This window comes from Mobula hypostoma, chromosome 6, assembly GCF_963921235.1.
Source record: "Mobula hypostoma chromosome 6, sMobHyp1.1, whole genome shotgun sequence".
In the NCBI taxonomy this organism is placed as follows: Eukaryota; Metazoa; Chordata; class Chondrichthyes; order Myliobatiformes; family Myliobatidae; genus Mobula; species Mobula hypostoma.
Window position 1 is genome coordinate 43,123,711 of NC_086102.1, and position 20,843 is coordinate 43,144,553.

General features: G+C 41.0%; 2 protein-coding genes across 4 annotated transcripts in view; one reads left to right on the plus strand and one right to left on the minus strand.

The window, feature by feature from the left end:
* wdr3 (WD repeat domain 3) overlaps positions 1-16,472 on the minus strand; it is a 57,918-nt gene extending 41,446 nt beyond the window's left edge. Inside the window, exons 1-9 of one of the 3 annotated variants that reach the window (XM_063050698.1) lie at positions 16,344-16,472; positions 15,518-15,726; positions 14,194-14,403; positions 13,885-14,003; positions 13,144-13,222; positions 7,922-8,017; positions 3,558-3,653; positions 3,026-3,127; positions 1,459-1,556 (exon numbers count right to left, since the gene is read on the minus strand). In XM_063050698.1, the coding sequence (XP_062906768.1) occupies positions 1,459-1,556; positions 3,026-3,127; positions 3,558-3,653; positions 7,922-8,017; positions 13,144-13,222; positions 13,885-14,003; positions 14,194-14,403; positions 15,518-15,688 (971 nt within the window). In that variant the 5' untranslated portion in view covers positions 15,689-15,726; positions 16,344-16,472. Of the gene's footprint in view, positions 1-1,458; positions 1,557-3,025; positions 3,128-3,557; positions 3,654-7,921; positions 8,018-13,143; positions 13,223-13,884; positions 14,004-14,193; positions 14,404-15,517; positions 15,727-15,825; positions 16,058-16,343 lie in introns of those variants that run through there. The other 2 variants (XM_063050699.1, XM_063050700.1) reach the window with 2 other exon arrangements.
* An 882-nt stretch (positions 16,473-17,354) lies between these two features.
* gdap2 (ganglioside induced differentiation associated protein 2) overlaps positions 17,355-20,843 on the plus strand; it is a 51,247-nt gene continuing 47,758 nt past the window's right edge. Inside the window, exon 1 of the mRNA XM_063050706.1 lies at positions 17,355-18,111. Coding sequence (XP_062906776.1) covers positions 17,942-18,111 — 170 coding nt within the window. The 5' untranslated portion in view covers positions 17,355-17,941. The remainder of the gene's footprint in view (positions 18,112-20,843) is intronic.

Sequence of the window (20,843 nt, forward strand, 5' to 3'; positions counted from 1 at the left end):
ATAAAATAAAACATCATAATAAATAAACAAGTAAATCAATTATGTATATTGAATAGATTTTAAAAATGTACAACAGAAATACTGTATATTAAAAGAAGTGAGATATTTCCAAAGCTTCAATGTCCATTTAGGAATCAGATGGCAGAGGGGAAGAAGCTGTTCCTGAATCGCTGAGTGTGTGCCTTCAGGCTTCTGTATCTCCTACCTGATGGTAACAGTGAGAAAAGGGCATGCCCTGGGTGCTGGAGGTCCTTAATAATGGACACTGCCTTTCTGAGACACTGCTCCTTGAAGATGTCCTGGATACTTTGTAGGCTAGTACCCAAGATGGAGCTGACTAGATTTACAACCTTCTGAGCTTCCTTCGGTCCTGCGCTGTAGCCCCTCCATACCAGACAGTGATGCAGCCTGTCAGAATGCTCTCCACGGTACAGCTATAGAAGTTATTGAGTGTATTCGTTAACATGCCAAATCTCTTCAAACTCCTAATAAGGTATAGCCACTATCTTGCCTTCTTTATAACTACATCAGTATATTGGGACCAGGTTAGATCGTCAGAGATCTTGACACGGAGGAACTTGAAGCTGCTCACTTTCTCCATTTCTGATCCCTCTATGAGCATTGGTATGTGTTCCTTGGTCTTACTCTTTCTGAAGTCCACAATCAGCTCTTTCGTCTTACTGATGTTGAGTGCCAGGTTGTTGCTGCGACACCACTCCACTAGTTGGCATATGTCACTGCTGTACGTCCTCTCGTCACCACCTGAGATTCTACCAACAATGGTTGTATTGTCAGCAAATTTACAGATGGCATTTGAGCTATGCCTAGCCACACAATCACGTGCATACAAAGAGTAGAGCAGTGGGCTAACCACACACCTCTGAGGTGCACCAGTGTTGATCGTCAGCGACGAGGATATGTTATCACCAATCTGCACAGATTGTGGTCTTCTGGTTAGGAAGTCGAGGATCCAATTGCAGAGGAAGGTACAGAGGCCCAAGTTCTGCAACTCCTTAATCAGGATTCAGAATAAGATGTTTTTGCTATTGAAAGCAGTAACTTATTTTATGTTTGCTAATGAGTTAACTAAAACAACTTTTATTTTACTGAGGTATTTGGTGGTGAAGCAGTCTTCATCAAGTTATGGCAACCCTGTGCTAAAGACAGTGCAATTATCTCCGAACTCCACCAATTCCAACCTCTGATACTGTTTGCTCTGTGGAGTTAGCATCTTCGCCTGGAGATGACACTGCATTCCTCTGGATAATGACTTTTCTCCACATCTCAAAGATATGAGGAGATACAGGATGGTGCATTATCCGGTAACTGTAAATTTCTCTCTATTGGGGCTTGATAGTAGGGGAAATTGGATAAGTTAATGGGCTTGTGTAAGAGAATGAGTTGGAAGAATGGAACAGATAGAATTGCTCTAAGAGAATGCCTTTGTACTTCACTTACTTTGCCTTTTTCTTGGCTTTCCTTTGTTTCTTTTCGATCTTTTTATTCACCTCCTCTTCACTTAGAATCTTAAAAACCTCAAGAACACTATCTGTGCCCTGTAAGAAATAGTACAATAATTAAAAGAGATAGTCGCAAGACTGGTTAGCCTTACTTATTCAATGCAGCTCCATTAAAATTTGGAGCAACCAATTAAAAAATGTAATAATCATATGTTTAAATTGCACTTAATTTGTTCTATTCTACATAAAGAATAAATAGTTAAATTATAATATGAGAGGCAACTCGTTTCATAAGATCTTTGAATTAAGTTTGAAGGACATAAATACTGTGTGACAATTTGATTCTTGACTAAGGTAGAATATTAACACGTGGGAGTAATATTAAAACTCAAAGATAAATTTAGCTGTGCCTTGTTTAAGTTTCCTTATTAAATAACTATTTCTCTAAACTATATTAATATACTTAGCATCCCAAGCACAAGCAATTTCACAGGAAATCTGAGAGTAAAATTATCCCCATTTCATTGCACAACCTGTAGGTGCCATCAAAACATGTTTTTGTTTCTAAAAATTAGAGTAATAATTTCCAATCCCTAATAAACATAATAAACAATCAAAAAACATGACTGCATTTTAAATAGAATTGGCTCATTTGTAAATTAAAATTTATACTTGAATCCCTCAAAGTTTCGTAAAGCCCTAAATCTCGATCTGATAAATTTGCTCTGAGTTCAATTTCAGAGCACACGCTGAGAAATTGGAGCATTCAGTATTCACAATGCCACTATAGGACAGCTACACTGAAGAATATCTCTCACCTCTCCCATGTTTACCCACATCAAACAATGGTTAAAAAAAACAAATTCAGGGTAAAATGTTCCTTTCAACTTTGTAAGAGTCTGCGTTGAAGAAATAGGAAGAATACAAGTGAGACTGCATTCATTGCACATTTCTTTTCATTGAAAAACACTAGAACACTATTTTCAGTGGCTAAAATACTCTTGAGAAATGTGTAGAGACAAAGCCACCATGGGGCTTGGAGGCTGGGAGACAACTTGGGGAAGAGGGAGAGTCAAGGGAAGCTCTGTGTACAGCCTTCAAAACAAAAGAATGTTTAAAATGTTGAATTTCAACTGTTCGTCATTTGTTTGCAGGATCATTAATCAATATTTGGCCACAATTACAAATCAAAAAGGAATAGAGATAAAAATAGAAAGGGGCAGACTCATTTTTTTAAGAATTAAAGGCAGCAAATGATAAAGGTGCTGGTGGGTTTAGTACTCATTACAAAAATTATTTTATCTGATTTGTGGCAAGTTTGTGGACTTGAGTTCTACATACCTAAATCATTAGTGTCTCAAAGTAAAACATGAAAGGTACTAACCTCTGCACAACCAGCAACTGCAAGCTAAAGAGTGCACGTGCTAGCCTAATAACAGTATAAGTATAATACCAAACAAAGCTGCTACTTTTAATCAACATGTATTAAATCGCTGAATATTACAGAATTTGACTCCACTTGTTGGCTATTCAATTAACATATTTATGAACGCAGTGATACTTACATGACAGATGATAACTTCCTGACTGAGATCAGTTGCTAAGGAAACAACACGATTCCTGCCTGCCCTAAATACAGATCCAATCTTCTGACAAGATAGTAAACGCTGTAAAGACAAAAGAGGATTACAGTAATTATTTAAAGCTTCATAGGATCCATAACAACATCTCACCTAAATCACTTAATATCAGAATTTATCCCTGCATAGTTCCACAAAACAAGCTTTTCACCAACCACATACACGTTGAACTGCATTTCCAATTAAATGTATTTGGAATAACTATTATTTTATTTATAATTTCCATGTTTTTACTTTCTGAAAGCAAAGTTTAGTTTGTATACAGCTTCATCAGTTTTTTTTAATCCATGATTGCTTACAAATTCAGAAGGTTGAGAGGAGTTAACTCAAATTATTTCTTCCATTCTAACTTATGAATTTCAATGCCACCTGTAATTTAGGAAAAGAAGTGATTTTGTTCAGTTGGCATTATCTAGGATGAAGTTACAGTATAAGTCTACAATTACAGAAGTTTCACCTCCTCAGGATCTTCATTCAATTCCTCTTCAATTAGTTCAGTATTTCCCAAGGAATTTTTTGTCTTTTTTGCATCTGGTTCTCCAGCTTCTTTTGCCTGAAAAGTAATCCACAATGTATATTGTACATGAAATAAATATCTACTTTCTTTAACTAGTTGTAGACACGTTACGAGAAATGATGCACAGATGTACTGCCTTGTCAAATGCTTTATGTCGAAGTTATTAAATGAAAAGTTACTTTTTTGTACATTAATTGATGAGATACACAGTACAGTATATTCCAGTTAATTGGGTCATTGGTTACTCAGGGCAGCCACTTATTTGGGACAACTCTTAAAGAACAAAAACTAATAGCTGGGTTTCCCTTTATTTATTTGGGACAATACACTGCTTAATTGGGACAGGAGACAGTTGCTGATCAGTTTCTAACTAACATCAGTCACGTACTCAATGTGTGGCTATTAGTCATTACATTGTGCTTAGACTGAACTGCTTTTAACTATCAGTTGTACGTGTTTGTGTTCTACAAGCAGTGATTTTTATCACTGATAGCTGGTGAGATATAAGCAGTAAAACAATTCAGTTTTGCTCATTGCAGTTTCAAGTATTCAGATTTGGAGATGCCAGAAACGGCCGGGAGTGAAAATGAAATGATCACTATTTCAAAAAGTTAGATACTATGAAGAATTTGAAGCTATCAAAAATCATATTGAATGTTACCTTTGTCCCCAGTGGACACTCAGCTCTTACCTGTGGGTTCAAGTAGCTGTTTGCATGCGACAGCAGACACACACTAGTACATCACTCTGACAGGCCGACTAAACCATGTGAGAGTAGCTGGTGGGTCTCACACTCCAGTGAGACAGGGACATGTCTGTCCTAATATTTGAAGTCAGCTCCTGTGGACTGGGTGAACGGGATCTAGTGAGATCCAATGGCCTGGAAGGCGATTCTGCAATGCTACATGGAGAACGAAGAGCATACTGAGGCACAGAAGACATGGTCATCCACTGCAACCAGGGAAGACACTAGTTGTGATGTCCACTTGTCCCACTGGACCAAGACTTCCGAGATCAAGAGAGTGGAACTGCCCCAGAGCAACAGCTTTTCCACTTAAAAAAAACTCTCCCTCACAGGTTTCCTGTCATTGTCAGGAAACAACAGTCAACCACCAGTAATATTGGTAGTGTTGTAATTTTTCTGTAGTTCATTCAAATTTATACTCAGTTAAATGGTAGTTTGTTTTTAACTATTTCTATGAAGCTTTGACTAATTGGGACAGCTGCTTAATTGGGCCTAAATGTACCAGCCCTGATGTGTTCCAATTAACCAGAATCCAATGTATTGGAATTTTTCATGTGCTTTGAACTGCCTGGTTTAGGTTATCCAAGTCTCAGAAACCTATGGGAAAGCATGAATCATTGCTACTAGTAGAACATGACTTTATGCAACGTCTGCAGTCTTGACCTTCAAATCCACTTTTCTTCAATGACCAAAGACAGTGCTGGCACACTTACATTCAGTGGCGAGTTTCATCACTGATACCTGTCTTCACTAACAGGTGTCTCCAAAGACCTGTGAAGAGGTCCATGCATTCAACATCTCATTGCGAATTTTTATCATCAGAGAGCAATATTGTACAGCAGGGAGAAATAAAAGAGGACCTTCATATTGTGGACATTGAATGCAAGGCCAGTTCTCTATGTTTTAATGAAAACATCGATGATGGCTTGGAGCTTAGTCCAACTACCTTTTTTTGGATCCAACTACCTTTTTATGGTTTTCTCAGATGATATTATGCTTGAATTTGGAGAAAATTAGAAGCAATCTCTATGATTCCTCACTTAAATTTGAACAAACCTGGAGATCTTTTATTCAATATTTTCATTTAATGTAATTTTTTTTTCTTCTCTTTTTTGCTCCATATTTATATTCCCTTCTTGTTTTTTTTTACTGTTTTTAATGGAGGTCGGGTTTGAGGACGTGATTTTAAGTTCTTTAACTCTACTTGGTTCTAAGTTAGCCCATTGCTTTGCTTTGCTTTTAGTTTAGTTGCACGGTGGGTTTTTTTTTCCTTTTCTCTATTGATATATATATAAAAATGAGTATACTATTATGTTACCTTATTATGTTATGTTTAAATTACATTGTTTGTATCATTTTTTTATCTGTATTAATATCTCCTGTAATTTTATTATATTCTAACAGTGTATTAGTGCCTATATGGCTTACCTTTTTGTATACTTATTCAATGAAAAGATTTAAAAAGAAAGAAGAAAGGAGCTTAGGCTCTGGACAAACGAAACACAAATGTCAATGTCATCTGTATACTGCAGATCATCTACTGAGGTTTGGCTAACCTCTGAGTGGAGTCATGTGCAAAGACTCCTCATTTTGAACTACAATGGACCTGAAGTTAATCAGCAAAGAAAACAATTGTAAAGTAAAAAAAAAAAATTGCCAAATATTTTGTAAAACCACAACTTCAGAACTGGGTCTATGCCTGGACATTAAAACATTGGAGAGACATTTGAGTGTTCTGATCTAATTGATGCACAGCATTCGGGAACTATGTTATGAACTGGTGAAAACATACGTTGAAAGGAGATAAAGAGATGAACCTAGATATAAAATACCTTTGAAAAGGTAAACTTGTACATTCCCAAGAATAGATTACAAGAACATATGTTCAAACAAATAAAAGGCTTATTGAGGGCTGCTCCCAGAGGTTTTTCACACAAGCATTATCAACTCACTGCTTTAAAAATAACAGCTTCTGAGTCTTGTTATTCCATGTAGAACACAAAGACTGTGGGTGTAGTGGACAGTGAGGAAGGCTATCAAAGCTCCCAGCAGGATCTGGACCAGATGGAAAAATGGGCTGAAAAGCAGCAGAAGAAATTTATAGTCAAAGTTGAGGTGTTGCACTTTGGGAGGACAAACCAGGGTAGGATTTATATAGTGAATGGTAGGGTACAGAGGTATGGAGTAGAAGAGGGATCTGTGAATAAACATCCATAATTCCTTGAAAGTGTGGTCAAGGGTAGGTAGGGTTGTAAAGAAAGCTTTTGGCACACTGACCTTTGGCACAGGAAGAGCTTCTTCCCTGAGGTTGTGACCCTGCTGAACCTCACATCACAGCGCTAAGCAGTATTGCACCCATACTGTACTGTCTCAGTACTTTTATATTTGTGTGCTGTAGCACTTAACTATTTATTTGCAGTTATTTTTGCACTTCTGGTTAGATGCTAACTGCATTTCATTGACTTTGTATCTGTACTTGGCACAATGACAATAAAGCTGAATCTAATCTAATAAATCTAAGTACTAGGTACAGGATTTAGTATATTAAGCTGAAGGTGTACAAGATGTTGGTGAGCCCTAATTTGGAGTACAATGTGCAGTTTTGGTCACCTAACTACAGGAAAGATATCAGAAGGATTTAAAGATGAAGAAAATTTACAAGGTAGGTGAGGACTTTATTCCCTGGAGTGCTGGAAAATGAGGGAAGATTGAATGGAGGCATACAAAATTATCAGGGGTATAGACAGGGTAAATGCAAGCAGACTTTTTCCACTGAGGGTTAGTGACACTAAAACTAGAGTTCAGAGGTTAAGGGTGAAAGGTAAAATATTTAAGGGGATCTTCTTTACTCAGAGGAGCATGCAAGTGTGGAACAAGCTGCCAGTAGAAGTGATGGACGTGGGATCGTTTTCAATATTTAAGAGAAATTTGTTTGAATACATGGATGGCAGGGGTATGAAGGGCTATGAACCAGTTGCATATTGAGAGGACCTGACAGAATAACAGTTCAGCTCAGATTAGATGAACCAAAGGGCCTGTTGCTACACTGCAGATCTCTATGACTATGACTCTATCTGTACTGCAATATAACAACAATACAATACCAGGAAGAATGAGACACTCCTGGATTGTCAACAATACCACATCACCTTCCAACAAGCCTTTGGGGGACACTTGGAGCTTGACAGATAAATAGTACTACATCGTATGGTAGTACAGGTCGACCTTGGGTCCCAATGGTGCTGGATTAGTGAAGGTCGGCCTGTATCACTAAAGTATCGAATAATGTAAACTATATAATTTTTGTGTCATTCAAGTGATTTATTGTCATCAGCCAAACTTTGTAGGTCAGGTAGGCCAAAAAAAACCCAGATTCAATGGGGCAAAAAATTGAGAAAGTGCAGGACTTTAGTCAAAGTGCGCATTATGATGGGTTGTTCCAACATCTAAATTATACCTGTAAATTCATAACAAATTTAAAATTAAGTAAACTATAATACAAAGAAATGTCCAAACTAATTAATAATTATCTCCACGTGTCCTCACTCATGAACTTTACCTCATCTAGATACTGGATGTCCCACACCCTCAGTTCACTGTCAGATGATCCAGTCATTATTCGCTTTTCATCTGAAAGTAACACAAAATTCCATACCTGGAGCAGGAGATAAAACCAGAGTAACAATACTTAACAGTTTGTTTTTTTAATCATGATTCACACAATTTGCACATTGTACCAAACCGCAGATGAACTAAGGAAACAAGTTAAATACTTGCTTACTAAAACAAACATCTGATGTATTAAATAGTGTAGATGACCCCAGTGTTACTGCTCAGGTGACTGAGAAGACAAAAGAGAGGCACAAATCTACTTCAAAGAATAGGAATTGTGTACATGGATATTGTGCTTAACGCTACCCCGCAGAGTGTACTTTCATTGTACTGATCTTGGGAAGTAAGTAAATGAAAAAGACACTTGCTTGGGCTAAAAAAAATGCTGTGCCAGGAACCTGATGCTGAAGCAATAATGAAACTCTCTGTTGGACATTTTGGTACTAATGACAGAGGAAGGAAAAGCAAAGAGGGCCTGAAAAGAGAATTTAGAGAGCTAGGTAGAAAGCCGAGAAGCAGGACCTCCAGGGTAGTAATTTCTGGATTGCTGCCTGTGTCACATGCCAGTGAGGGTAGAAACAAGATGATTTGGTAAATTAATGATGAGAAGCTGGTGCAGGGGTCAGGGCTTCAGGTTCTTAGATCATTGGCATCTCTTCTGGGGGAGGTATGACCTGCTAAAAAGTGACGGATTGCACCTGACCCGAGGGGAATCAATATTTTCGTGGGCAGGTTTGTTGGAACTGTGGGGAGGGTTGGAATTGTTGGGGAGGGTTTAAACTAATTTGGCAGGGGGATGGGAACCAGAGTGAAGGGACTCAGGATAGAACGGATAGTACAAAAGCAAAAATAGCATGCAGTCAGAATGTCAGGAAGGGTAGGCGGATGATAGGACAAAATTGCAGCCAGCAGGGTGAGTGTCAGTGCATTAGGAATGCACAATCAAAAAGGGTAGCAGATACAGTACTCAAAGTGTTATGTCTCAGTACACGGAGTATAAGAAATAAGGTGGATGATCTTGTGGCACTATTACAGATTGTCAGATGCAATGTGGCCATCACTGAATTGTGGCTGAAGGATGGCTGTAGTTGGGAGCTGAATGTCCCAGTTTACACATTGTATCAGAGGGATACGAAGGTAGGCAGAGGGGATAGTGTGACTCTGCTTGTAAAAAATGGCATCAAATCAGTAGAAAGAGGTGACATAGGATCGGAAGATGTTGAATCCTTGTGGGTTGAGTAAAGAAATTGCAAGGGTAAGAGGACCCTGATGGCAGTTATATACAGGCCTCCCAACAGTGGATGACAGATTACTACAGGAAATCGAAAAGGCGTGTCAAAACGACGAGCTTATGATAGTCATGGGAGATTACAACATGCAGGTCAATTGGGAAAATCAGGTTGGAAATGGATCTCAAGAGAGTGAGTTTGTCGAATGCCTACAAGAAAGCTTTTTAGAGCAGTTTGTCATTGAGCCTACTAGGAGATCAGGTATACTGAATTAGGTGTTATGTAATGAACAGGAGGTGATTAGGAAACTGCAAGTAAAAGAACCCTTAGGAGGCAGTGATCGCAAAATGATTGAGCTCAACTCAAATCATAGCAAAGCAGTAATGGCGTGAGTTTCTGGGAAAAATTAGGATAGCTGTATTCCAAAAACAAAGGAATACTCAAAAAGGCAAAATAGTACAACTGTGGCTGACAGAGGATTAGGAAGCTTTTAAAACCCTACAGGGAACAACTAAGAGTCATTAGAAGGGAAGAGATGAAATATGAAAGCAAGTTAGCAAACAGTATCAAACTGAATAGTAAAAGCTTTTTCAGGTATGCAAAAAATAAAAGAGAGATGGGAGTGGATATATGACCACTAGAAAATGGGGCCAGAGAAATAATAATGGACCAAGGAGATGGCAGGTGAACTAAATGAGTATTTTTCCTTAGTCTTCACTGTGGAAGACACTAGCAGTGTGCCAGATGTTGAAGGGTGTGAGGGAAGAGAAGTGAGTGCAGTTACTATTACAAGGGAGAAGGCACACAAAAAGCTGAAAGATCTAAGGGTACATTAGTCACCTGTAACATATGAACTGCACCCTAGGGTTCTGAAAGAGGTAGTAGAGATTGTGCAGACATTAGTAATGATCTTTCAAAAATCACTGGATTCTGGCATGGTGCCAGACGACTGGAAAATTGCAAATATCACGCCTTAAGAAAGGAAGAAGGCAACAGAAAGGAAATTATAGACCAGTTAGTTTGACCTCAGTGGATGGGAAGATGTTAAGAGTCAATTGTTAAGGATGAGGTGATGGAGTACTTGGTGACACAGGACAAGATGGTACAAAGTCAGCATGGTTTCCTTCAAGGAAAATCCGGCCTGATGAACCTGTTGGAATTCTTTGAGGAGATTACAAGTAGGATAGATAAAGGGGGGGGATGCAGCTGATGTTGTATATTTGTACTTTCAGAAGGCCTTTGACAAGGTGCCACACTTGAGGCTGCTTACCAAGTTAAAAGCCCATGATATTACAGGAAAGATACTAACATGGTTAGAGCATTGGCTGATTGGTAGGAGGCAGCGAGTGGAAATAAAAGGATTCTTTTGTGGTTGGCTGCCAGTAACTAGTAGTGTTCCGCAGGAGTCGGGAGTTGGGACCACATCTTTTTATGCTGTAGATAAATGATTTAGATGATGGAATAGACAGCTTTGTTACCAAGTTTGCAGATGATACAAAGATTGGTGGAGGGGCACGTACTGTTGAGGAAACAGGTAAGCTGCGGAAGGACTTAGATTGGCAAATAAAATGCAACGTAGGAAAATGCATGGTCATGCACTTTGGTAGTGGAAATAAATGAGGAGAAAATCCAAAAATCTAAGATGCAAGGGGACTCGGGAGCTCTTGTGCAGCACACCCTAAAGCAGGGGTCCCCAACCTTTTTTGCACTGCGGACCGGTTTATTATTGACAATATTCTTGAGGACCTGCCGACCCGGGGGGGGGGGGGGGGGGAGGTGTAGGGTTGCCAACGGACAAGAGTAGCAGTCAAATACATTGTGTTTACCCCGAGAAAGACTACAATGACCATGAAGCCTTGCGCGGGCACTAGTGCGCATGCGTGTACACGCCAATTTTTCCCCTACAAATCGTTCTTGGTGATTCTGTTCGGGGGGGGGGCGGGTGTTAATCACAACCGGAATATAGGTGATAAGTGGCTAATACATTCAATTTCATGTCTAAAAGGGTTTATCTAACGAATTTAATATTAAACACACAGCGCATATTTTCCTTGCATTAATATACTGATAAGTCAATTATCAGGGGAGCTTGAAGTAAGTGTTAAATGAACTTCCAGTAGAAGTGGTAGAGGCAGGTTCGATATTATCATTTAAAGAAAAATTGGATAGCTATATGGACAGGAAAGGAATGGAGGGTTATGGGCTGAGTGCAGGTCAGTGGAACCAGGTGAGAGTAGCGTTCAGCACGGACTAGAAGGGCAGAGATGGCCCATTTCTGTACTGTAATTGTTATATGGTTATATAAGTTACTTATAAGTCAGTAACATCATAACATTTTAAGTAACGTTTGTATATTAAACACGCAGCACATATTTTCCCCGTATGAACATATAAAATCATTGTAACACAGCAATATCGCTGAATCAGTGGGAGCCCTGGGCTGAATACTTGCTTCCCTGCAACAAGACGGTGCATCGAGGGGTGACGGGAGACAGCGATACTCGAAGGGGGTTCCTTATGTCCAGTCTATTCCGCAATTTAGTTTTCATTGCATTCATTGCAGTGATATGTTGGAAATGGAAGCAACATTTTCAGTCCTTTCATGGCTATCTCAGGATATTTAGCCTTGACTTTGATCCAGAGTGCCGGTAGAGATGTTACATCAAACATACTTTTCATCCCGCCATCGTTTGCAAGCTGGAGGAGTTGATCACCTTCCTGCGCTGACATGGATGATGCGCGGGTAATGACCTTGTGTGCGTTCAAGCTCAATGGTGTGCGTGACAGGGAATGAGGAAGGGGCAGCTGACTCATATCGCCAAATCATATCGTTTCCTCTCGGCCCGGTAGCACATGCTTTGCGGCCCAGTGTTTGGGGACCACTGCCCTAAAGGTTAACTTGCAGATAGAGTCAGTAATGAGGAAGGCAAATGCAACGTTAGCATTCACTTCAAGAGGTCTAGAATACAAGAGTAGGGGTGTGATGCTGTGGCTTTATAAGGCACTGGTGAGGCCTCACCTTGTGTATTGTGAACAGTTCTGGGCTCCTCATCTAAGAAAAGATGTGCTGGCATTGGAGAAGGTTCAGAAGAGGCTCACAAGAATGATTCCAGGAATGAAAGGGTTATCATATGAGGAACGTTTGATAGCTCTGGGTCTGTACTCGCTGGAATTTAGAAGGATGGGGGAGGGATCTCATTGAAACCTTTCGAATGTTGAAAGGCCTAGGCAGAGTAGATGCGGAAAGGATGTTTCCCATGCTGGGGGAGTCTGGGACAAGAGGGCATAGCCTCAGGATAGAGGGGTGCCCATTTAAAACAGAAATGCGGAGAAATTTCTTTAGCCAGAGGGTGGTGAATTTGTGCAATTTATTACCATAAGCAACTGTGGAGGCCAGGTTGTTAGGGGTATTTAAGGCAGAGCTTGATAGGTTCTTGATTGGACACGGCATCAAAAGTTACTGCGAGAAGGCCAGGGAGTGGGGCTGAGGAGGGGAAAAGAGGATCAGCCATGATTGAATGGCGGAGCTAAATGGCCTAATTCTGCTCCTATGTCTTATGGTCTTAGGATATAATGGGAGCTATGCTGACATCCTTCTCTTTGCTTGGCCATACAACACTCCTCAGCCAAAGATTTCTGCTGTAATGACATAAAAAGCCAGTGACCACCATAAAACTTATTATGAGCTTATTACCATAGAGATATCTTTAGGTAGAAGTATTCCCGGAGGACTGATCCTTCAGCTTGTTTCCAGGCACAATAGCGAGAAGGGGTAGAGCTGTAACCAGACTACTGGTGCATTAACACTGCAGTAACATCATTGCATATATGCCCGCATTTAGCATTGACCCTTTCAGTCCTGGGAACCCATCCTGAACACAAAATAGAGGCATTTAACTGTTTATTGGATGAGATGCTAGACCAGCACAACGTGACTAACCTCACTCCGATGACCAACCAAAGTCTTGAAGCAATGCTGTGTATCCAAATCCCACCATTTAACTAATGTGTCCTTCGAGCTAAAAGACAAGTAAAAATACCCATGAAAAATCAGGATATATGTGGGCATCAAATATTTATAAATAGAAAACTCACAGAGCAAAAGCCTGGTAGAATAATTAAATAAACACTCTGTTGAACATCCGCACCAATAGTACCAAGCTGTACTGCTCCACCATAAGTGATATTAACACACTGCCATTGGAATTTTCTCCACCTCAGCCCACTGATGTTGTTGAATGGCAGAGCATAGTTGCGTGGAAATTGGCTATTCTTGCTTTCAGTTCTTCTGTTCTTGTGTTTTATGATTTGTCAAACCCTCTGCTGGCTATTGTGTCATGGAACTAGCTGGAAGGTAGAGGAATCCTCACCTACTATCAGTTGTTAATTCCTACATTAATTACTGCACCTCTATTATAACTACAATCAGCCATTGTATATTTTCTAGTTTCCATTTTAACAATATTGTTACCATAGCTAAAGATCTTGTGAGATGTTTAAATTAAGAGAATTATCACGTCTTAAGTTAAGATCTCAAAGTTCCAAAATTCCACACCTTTCTCTCTACAGTTTCTTGTTACCAGCTGCAGGTCTTTTAAAAACACAAGAATGGCTTCATCAGTAACTTGATCTTGTATCCTATGTTCCATTTTACTCTTTTCAACTCTTGATGTTTTCTTACCTTGAAACCAGAAAATTTCTGCCCTTCAGAAATTTGGCCTGTGTAATAGCATCTTTATGTCCTTTCAACCTGTATAGTCCGCTCTCATTGATAACATCCCAGACGATGATTTCTGTGTCCTGTAGAATATTAAAACAAGAGACTTGTTTTCAAACAGGTCATATTCAATGATTTGATTTTCGCTAATACGTACCGCTGACAAAACATTCCAGGAAGGTCAAAGATTTAAAATTCAACTAGCCTGCAAGATGTTTGCATGAATACTGGGAGATGCGTGCCCCTTCATTTGGTGCAAATGATCTAATTTACCTTTGATCCTGAAACCAGTCGTGCTCCAAGGCTGTCATAGCTGAGAGTTGTCACTGCTGCTTTGTGCCCATTAAAGGTGACATTGCTCTCTCCAGTTATGATATTGAATATGCGTATTGAGCCATCTTCATATCCAACTGCCAGGTGTTGGCCATCAGGAGCAGAGCACAAATAAGTTACATCATGCTTAATGCCCTTAAGAATCCACACCTGTAATTACAACAGACCACAAAGATTGCACTTCAGCTCTTCTCCGGGGGAATTTTACATTAACAGAATATGTTCAGATACTTAAGTGACATTGTTTGCTTTATCTGAACAGTAGGTCGGTATAAGAAATGAATGATGTTTTCATTAAGATTCCGAAATTGAGAAAATTTCTTCGCTACAGGTTGCAAGTCTTTAAAATTGTTCCCGCCAGATAATCACAATTGCTCAGCCATTGAATATTCAAGACTAATATTAACAGATTTCCAAAATTGGAGACAAGAATATTTGGCATGGACAGTGGACATAGGGTACAGAATGAGTTGTGCTCTTAATTAGTGACACAGCAGGCTTAAATAGGTTAGGGTTTGGGTGGATATATTCCTTCCTGCTTGTCCTTTTCTTAAGCAATCTCAGAATTTCCTCATTTAATGGTCAAATTCCTCAGGAGTCTCCGGAGATTCGGCATGTCATCAAAAGCCTTGGCAAACTTCTATAGATGTGTGGTGGAAAGTGTGCTGACTGGCTGCATTGCAGCCGGGTATGGGAACACCACTGGCTTTGAGCGGAAAATCTTAACAAAAAAAGGTGTGGATTCGGCCAAGTATATCACTGGTAAAACCCTCCCAACCATTGAGCACATCTACATGAAACACTGCCGTCGAAAAGCAGCATCCATCATCAAAGATCCTCACCACCCAGGCCATGCTCTTTTCTCACTGCTGCCATCAGGTAGAAGGTACAAGAGCCTCGGGACTCGCACCACCAGGTTCAAGATCAGTTACCACCCCTCACCCATCAGGCTCTTGAACAAAAGGGGTAAATACACTCATTCTACTTCTGGTGTTCCCACAACCAACGGTCTCACTTTTAGGGCTCTACATTGTTATTTTTGCTTGTTATTTATGGTTATTTATTTATATTTGCACAGTTTGTTGTCCATTGATGCTGTTCACAGTTACTGTTCTAGTGATTTGCTAAATATGCCCGCAGTAAAAGAATCTCAGGGTTGTATGTGGGAACATCTGTGTACTCTGACAATAATTTTTACTTTCAACTTTGATTTACAGGCAAAAATGCAGCAAATTAACCAACCAGTGCCCAGAGCGTTGCTAACCTTTTCTCCTTTTCGGATATCCCAAACAAACACGTGCTCACAGGCCGCAACTGCCACGTATCGACCTTTCTCTCCACGTAGTTGTACAAAAACAATATTTGCCTTCGGACTTGCAATTACTCCAAACACTGCACTGGCAGCGTAGCGTAGATATTGCTTTGTCAGTCCCATGATCAAGGGCTAAGCTTGGTAGAACATTTAAAAAAAATCTGATGAAAACAAAGAACAAGCAGTGAATTACTGAAACTCATATTTTATATTACTTGTGTTTTCTAATGAAAAAAGGGTAATTTTGTGAACTACATAACTGAAAAATAAAACTGGGTTATTGTAGCTTCTCAGCCTCTCTTCCAAGACTTCACTCGTTTCTACCTATCAATCATCCCCCAAGTATTTGCTCTAAACCTCATCAGTTCATCGATTTCAACAAATATTGCATCAATTCAACTTCATCGATTACTTCTCATCTGCGATTGTACTCTATCACACAAATTATTCACTCCATCCCCCTTGCTCATCTTCCCTCAATGTGCTTCAACTCCTCACCCCTTTAGAATCTTCAGCTCCTTCCCAACCCGTCGCTCCCTTCCTCAACTTTCTGCCTTCTACTCTTGTTTGCCGCACTCCCCTGGCTTTTCTTCCTCTAACGTCCCCTGCTTAATCCCCGCACACCCTTTCACTGCCTCTTCTATTCCTCAATCCCCATCTTCACCTCAACACAGTGCTCAACATCTCTCCCCTCCCTCCCTTCAACTTCCCCTTCCTTCCTCTGTTAATCCCCAACCCCACACCCGTGCCTTCCCCTTCCCCTTCCCCACATCCTCACTCTCACGTTGCTGCTCCACTCCACACCATCCGGAGGTTCCGCGGAAAGACTTCTCTCAGACTCAATCACACGATAATCGAGTCGCTGAACAGGAGACTCGCGGTTCCCAAACCACTGACGCTGGAAACTCTACAGGAACACACGCACACAAAATGCAGCGGGTCAGGCAGCATCCATACAGGGGAGTAAACAACCTGCGTTTAGTCATCTCTTGCTGAATTACCTGGGGTTTACCTTTGAAACCAAGCTGAGCACTTTCTATTCTAATATTGCATAAATCTCATACATACCCAGTGTCCAAAACACTAATATGGAAAACACGTGAGATAAAACAGTTGACATTTGTTTTAGCAACATGTGCCTACATTGATTGGAATCTGAAATGTTAAGTGCTTTCAGAATTTTCTTCATCTATTGATCACTGTCGAATCGATTTAATGAGTGAGCTGCCTTAGCTTCTGGTGCAAGGAATCCAAAGGATTCACTGCCCTCTATATGAAGAAATGTCTCTGTCCTAAATGATTCCATTTTTTAAAATAGTGACTCTGATTCTAATTTCCTCGTCCAGCAGAAATTTTCTCGAGCCCTTACTAAATTTGGAATGTTGAAATGAAATCTCTCGGACTTATAAAAGTGTCAGTGTAAGTTTCAGTCCCATCTATAAATAAACCTGTGGCGCAATAGAATTTATTCTTTTGAGATTTGGAAAGGATTAATGATTAAGCACAGGTCATAGAAACTGATAAAATCTCGTGGGGAGGGGGGTCGCCGACAATAAAACAAGATACTCAGAAGACGATTTTATACCATGTTCTCATAACTGCTAGTTGGGTCATTCGACTTTTGTAAAAATGCAGAGATAATGGAATAAGCGAAACATTTAATATCTGATATTATAGAAGCCTTACAATGAAAACCGATTTCACAGTTCAGTCCTCAGCATTTGAAGTTGCACAGAAGAAAGCGGGACATCGATCTGCGCTGGCTCGACTGGTCGAGCTTGCTTGGTGAGGGGAAGTGACGATGAGGGTTGCTCGGGGTCACGGTCGCCCTGTGCGATGGGCTGTGGAGCTTGGGTTGTTCGGCGATCCTGTGACTGCGCAGCGACTCCGGCCGCACCACTGCACTAGCACTCTGCGGGGAAGGGCGGTGAGAGGCCGTGGGCCCCAGTGGTGGAGAAGGCAGGCCATCCGCAGGGGGAGGCAGGGCAGCAGGCGGCGAGAGGAGATTGACCAGTGGCCCCACACCCCTATCTCCGTCCCTGGCTGCCCTTCCCTCTGCCTTCCCCTTCTAAGCTGACTAGCCCTTGCACCACCACCACCCCCTCCCCCCGTTCCCCACCCATCGCTGGGGCATTCATACGCACGCCCCACACCCACAAACACGCTCTCTTGTACATTCATGCACCCTCCTCCAACACACAAAACACACTTGTACATCCTCCCCTAACAACACACACCCGCCACCTTCCAGTACTCAGCAGCGAGAGTGATCGCCTTATCGATAGGGTCGGAGAGCTAAAGGCACGGTTCGGTGCGAAGACCGAACTTGGGACAGTTACCGATTGAAGAGTTGATCGTTTTCTTGGTCGAAGGAACATGGATCCCTTAGGGGCCCGCTCTCCCATTGTGGACATTCAGACTCTGTCTTGCTGGGCCAACAGTTCAAATAAACTTGACACTGAATCGGATGGACTCAGTAGAGGAGACTCGTCCATCCCTTCCCCTTTCCCTTACAGAAAAGATATTAATAACAAAGTAATTCTTTGGTAAGTATTAGGGATTTGTTTCCCTCTTTATTCAAATTGGCTCTCAAGACGTTTAACTGATTCCTGTAAAAGCATAGTAATTTTATGTTTATAATGACCCTTGCTAGATTTGTAATCAAAATTGATCATACTTGCAGTTTTTGCTAACTTTTGAATCGTGAATTTTAAAACAACCCTGCAAGTCTTTGCTCAGTTGACTGAGATAACTGGGTAAACCATTGTCCTTCGGCTCGAAATGTCGACTGTACTTTTTACCCTAGATGCTGCCTGGCTTGCTGAGTTCCTCCAGCATGTTGTGTGTGTTGCCTGGATTTCCAGCATCTGCAGATTTTCTCTTGTTTGTGAATAGCCATTGTCTTCCTGCAACTTTTATCTATGGAGGTTGGAGCTGGTATCATGCTGAGGTCACTGTGCAGCTGATAACTTGGATAGTACATGAAAATTAACAACTGCAGATGACAAAAATCAGAAAGAAAAAGAGAAAATACTAGAAAAATCTTAGATCAGACAGTATCCACAGGAAAAAACATGGTTGAGTTGCTGAGTTTTCGTTTTGCAGCATTTTCTGTTTTTTATTCTTGGACAACACATTTAGGGAGGCGAACCTTAAGTACCAGCAAGAGCAGGTGGAGTGGGCATGACTGACTGTCAAAGAGACAAAGTGGAGTAGGATCTTATAAACTGATTCATTTTCTAACAGATTTTCCCTTTTGGACATTGTTCAGGATGGTGGTTTCTGAGAGAAGTGCAGCCACGGCTAGGAGCCAGACATAATTACATACACAGAAACAGTTCATTTAGAGTGCTGAATTGCTGGGTGAACAATTGCTATTCTACACGAAACCTATCTCTTTCTCCCCCAAGTCAATTTTACTGTATGCTGGGGGAAGTTTACGTTGATGAATTAAACTACACCTTGGGACGTGGGAGAAAACTGGAACAGCTAGGGGAAACCCATGCAGAGACTGGGTAAACTGCGTACAATATTAGAAGTCGGGATTGAGCATGAGTCACTGAAGCTGTGGGGTAACGGCTGAACTGGAAAGAGCCAGGGAGATTGACAAGGAGAAAGAGGAGTTAAACACACACAAAATGCTGGAGGAACTCAGCAGGTCGAGTCAGGTTTGTTGTCATTTAATTATATCCATGCATACCATCAAATGAGACAATGTTTTTCTGAACCAGGGTATGAAGAGTAGTACACATAACACACAATAACTTATGAAAGTAAGGATAAAGTCTATAGATGAACATCAAATAAATAAACTAAAATGCATAAATTAAACATTGTAAGGAACAGAACAGATGAACCAGTGACACTTTGAATACGATGCGGCAGGGAGGTCAGAATCCTGAAGGAAGAAACTGTTTCCCATCCTGATCGTTCTTGTTTTTATGCATTGGTCTCCTGCCTGATGGTAGAATGTCAAAGAGGATGCTGCATGGATGGGTGGGACTCTTAATAATACTGAGGTTCCTGTGTACACTGCACTCCTGATCAATGTTCCCGATGGATGGTAGGGAGATCTGCTCAGCTGTTCTCACAGTTCTTTGTAGAAACATCCAGTCTGATGCTCGGCTGCTCCCGTACCAGATGGAGATGCAGCTTGTCGGGATGCTGTCAATGGTGCTGCTATAAAATGTAGTTCAGATGGTGGGGGAGGAGCCTCACTTTCCTCAAGTAGTGGAGACACTGCTGTGTTCAGGGAGGTGATATTAGGGACCAGCTGAGGTTGTCCATGATGCGAACTCCAGGAACTTGGTGCACTTAACTCTCTCTCTAAGGGGGAGCCATGTATTCGCAGAGGGGGTGGTTCATCTCTACCTTCCTGAAGTCCACAAAGATTTCTTTGGTTTTTTTCCACATTCACTTAGATTGTTCTTCTCACACCAATCCACCAGGTCAGGCAGCATCTATGAAAATGAATAAGCAGTCAATGTTTCAGGCTGAGACCCTTTTTCAGGACAGAAAAGGAGGGGGGGAAATGGGGGGAGGGGAAGGAGGCTATCTAGAAGGTGATAGATGAAGCCAGGTGGGTGGGAAAAGTTGAGGACTGGGGAAGAAGGAATCTGATAGGAGAGGAGAGTGGACCATGGGAGAAGGAGACCCAGGTGGAAGTGATAGGCAGGCGAGGAGAGGTAAAAAGCTGGAATGGGGAATAGAAGAAGAGGGGTGGGGGAGGGGAAATATTTTACTGGAAGGAAAAATCTATATTCATGCCGTCAGGTTGGAGGCTACCCAGATGAAATATAATGTGCTGCTCCTCCACCCTGAGGGTGGCTCATCTTAGAACAAAAGGCCATGGACCGACATGTCGGAATAGGAATGGGAGTTAAAATGTTTGACCACCGGGAAGTTAGAGTGCTATTGTTCTGCCATCATATAGCACTGTAAATGCTTAATTACGCTGGAGGGGAGGAAAAAGAATGAAAAAAAAATGAATAAGTATTCAAGGGGATAGATGAGCATTTCTGTAACTGTGTGAATGTGTGAACTGTGTGAAGCCTCACTGGTACGTGGATACAGAGCATTGTGAAAAGAAGGGTAAAGCCCCAGAGGTAGTTTTTGAAATAATATCAGTGACGGGAAAATGTATGAGGTTCTGCAGGCAGAGTTAGGTTGCTAGAAAAGAAGTTGAAAAGCAGGATCTCAAACATTGTAATTTCTGGATTACCATGTCCTAATAAGAACAAAAATAAGATGATGGAGCAGGTGAATGTGTGGCTGGAGA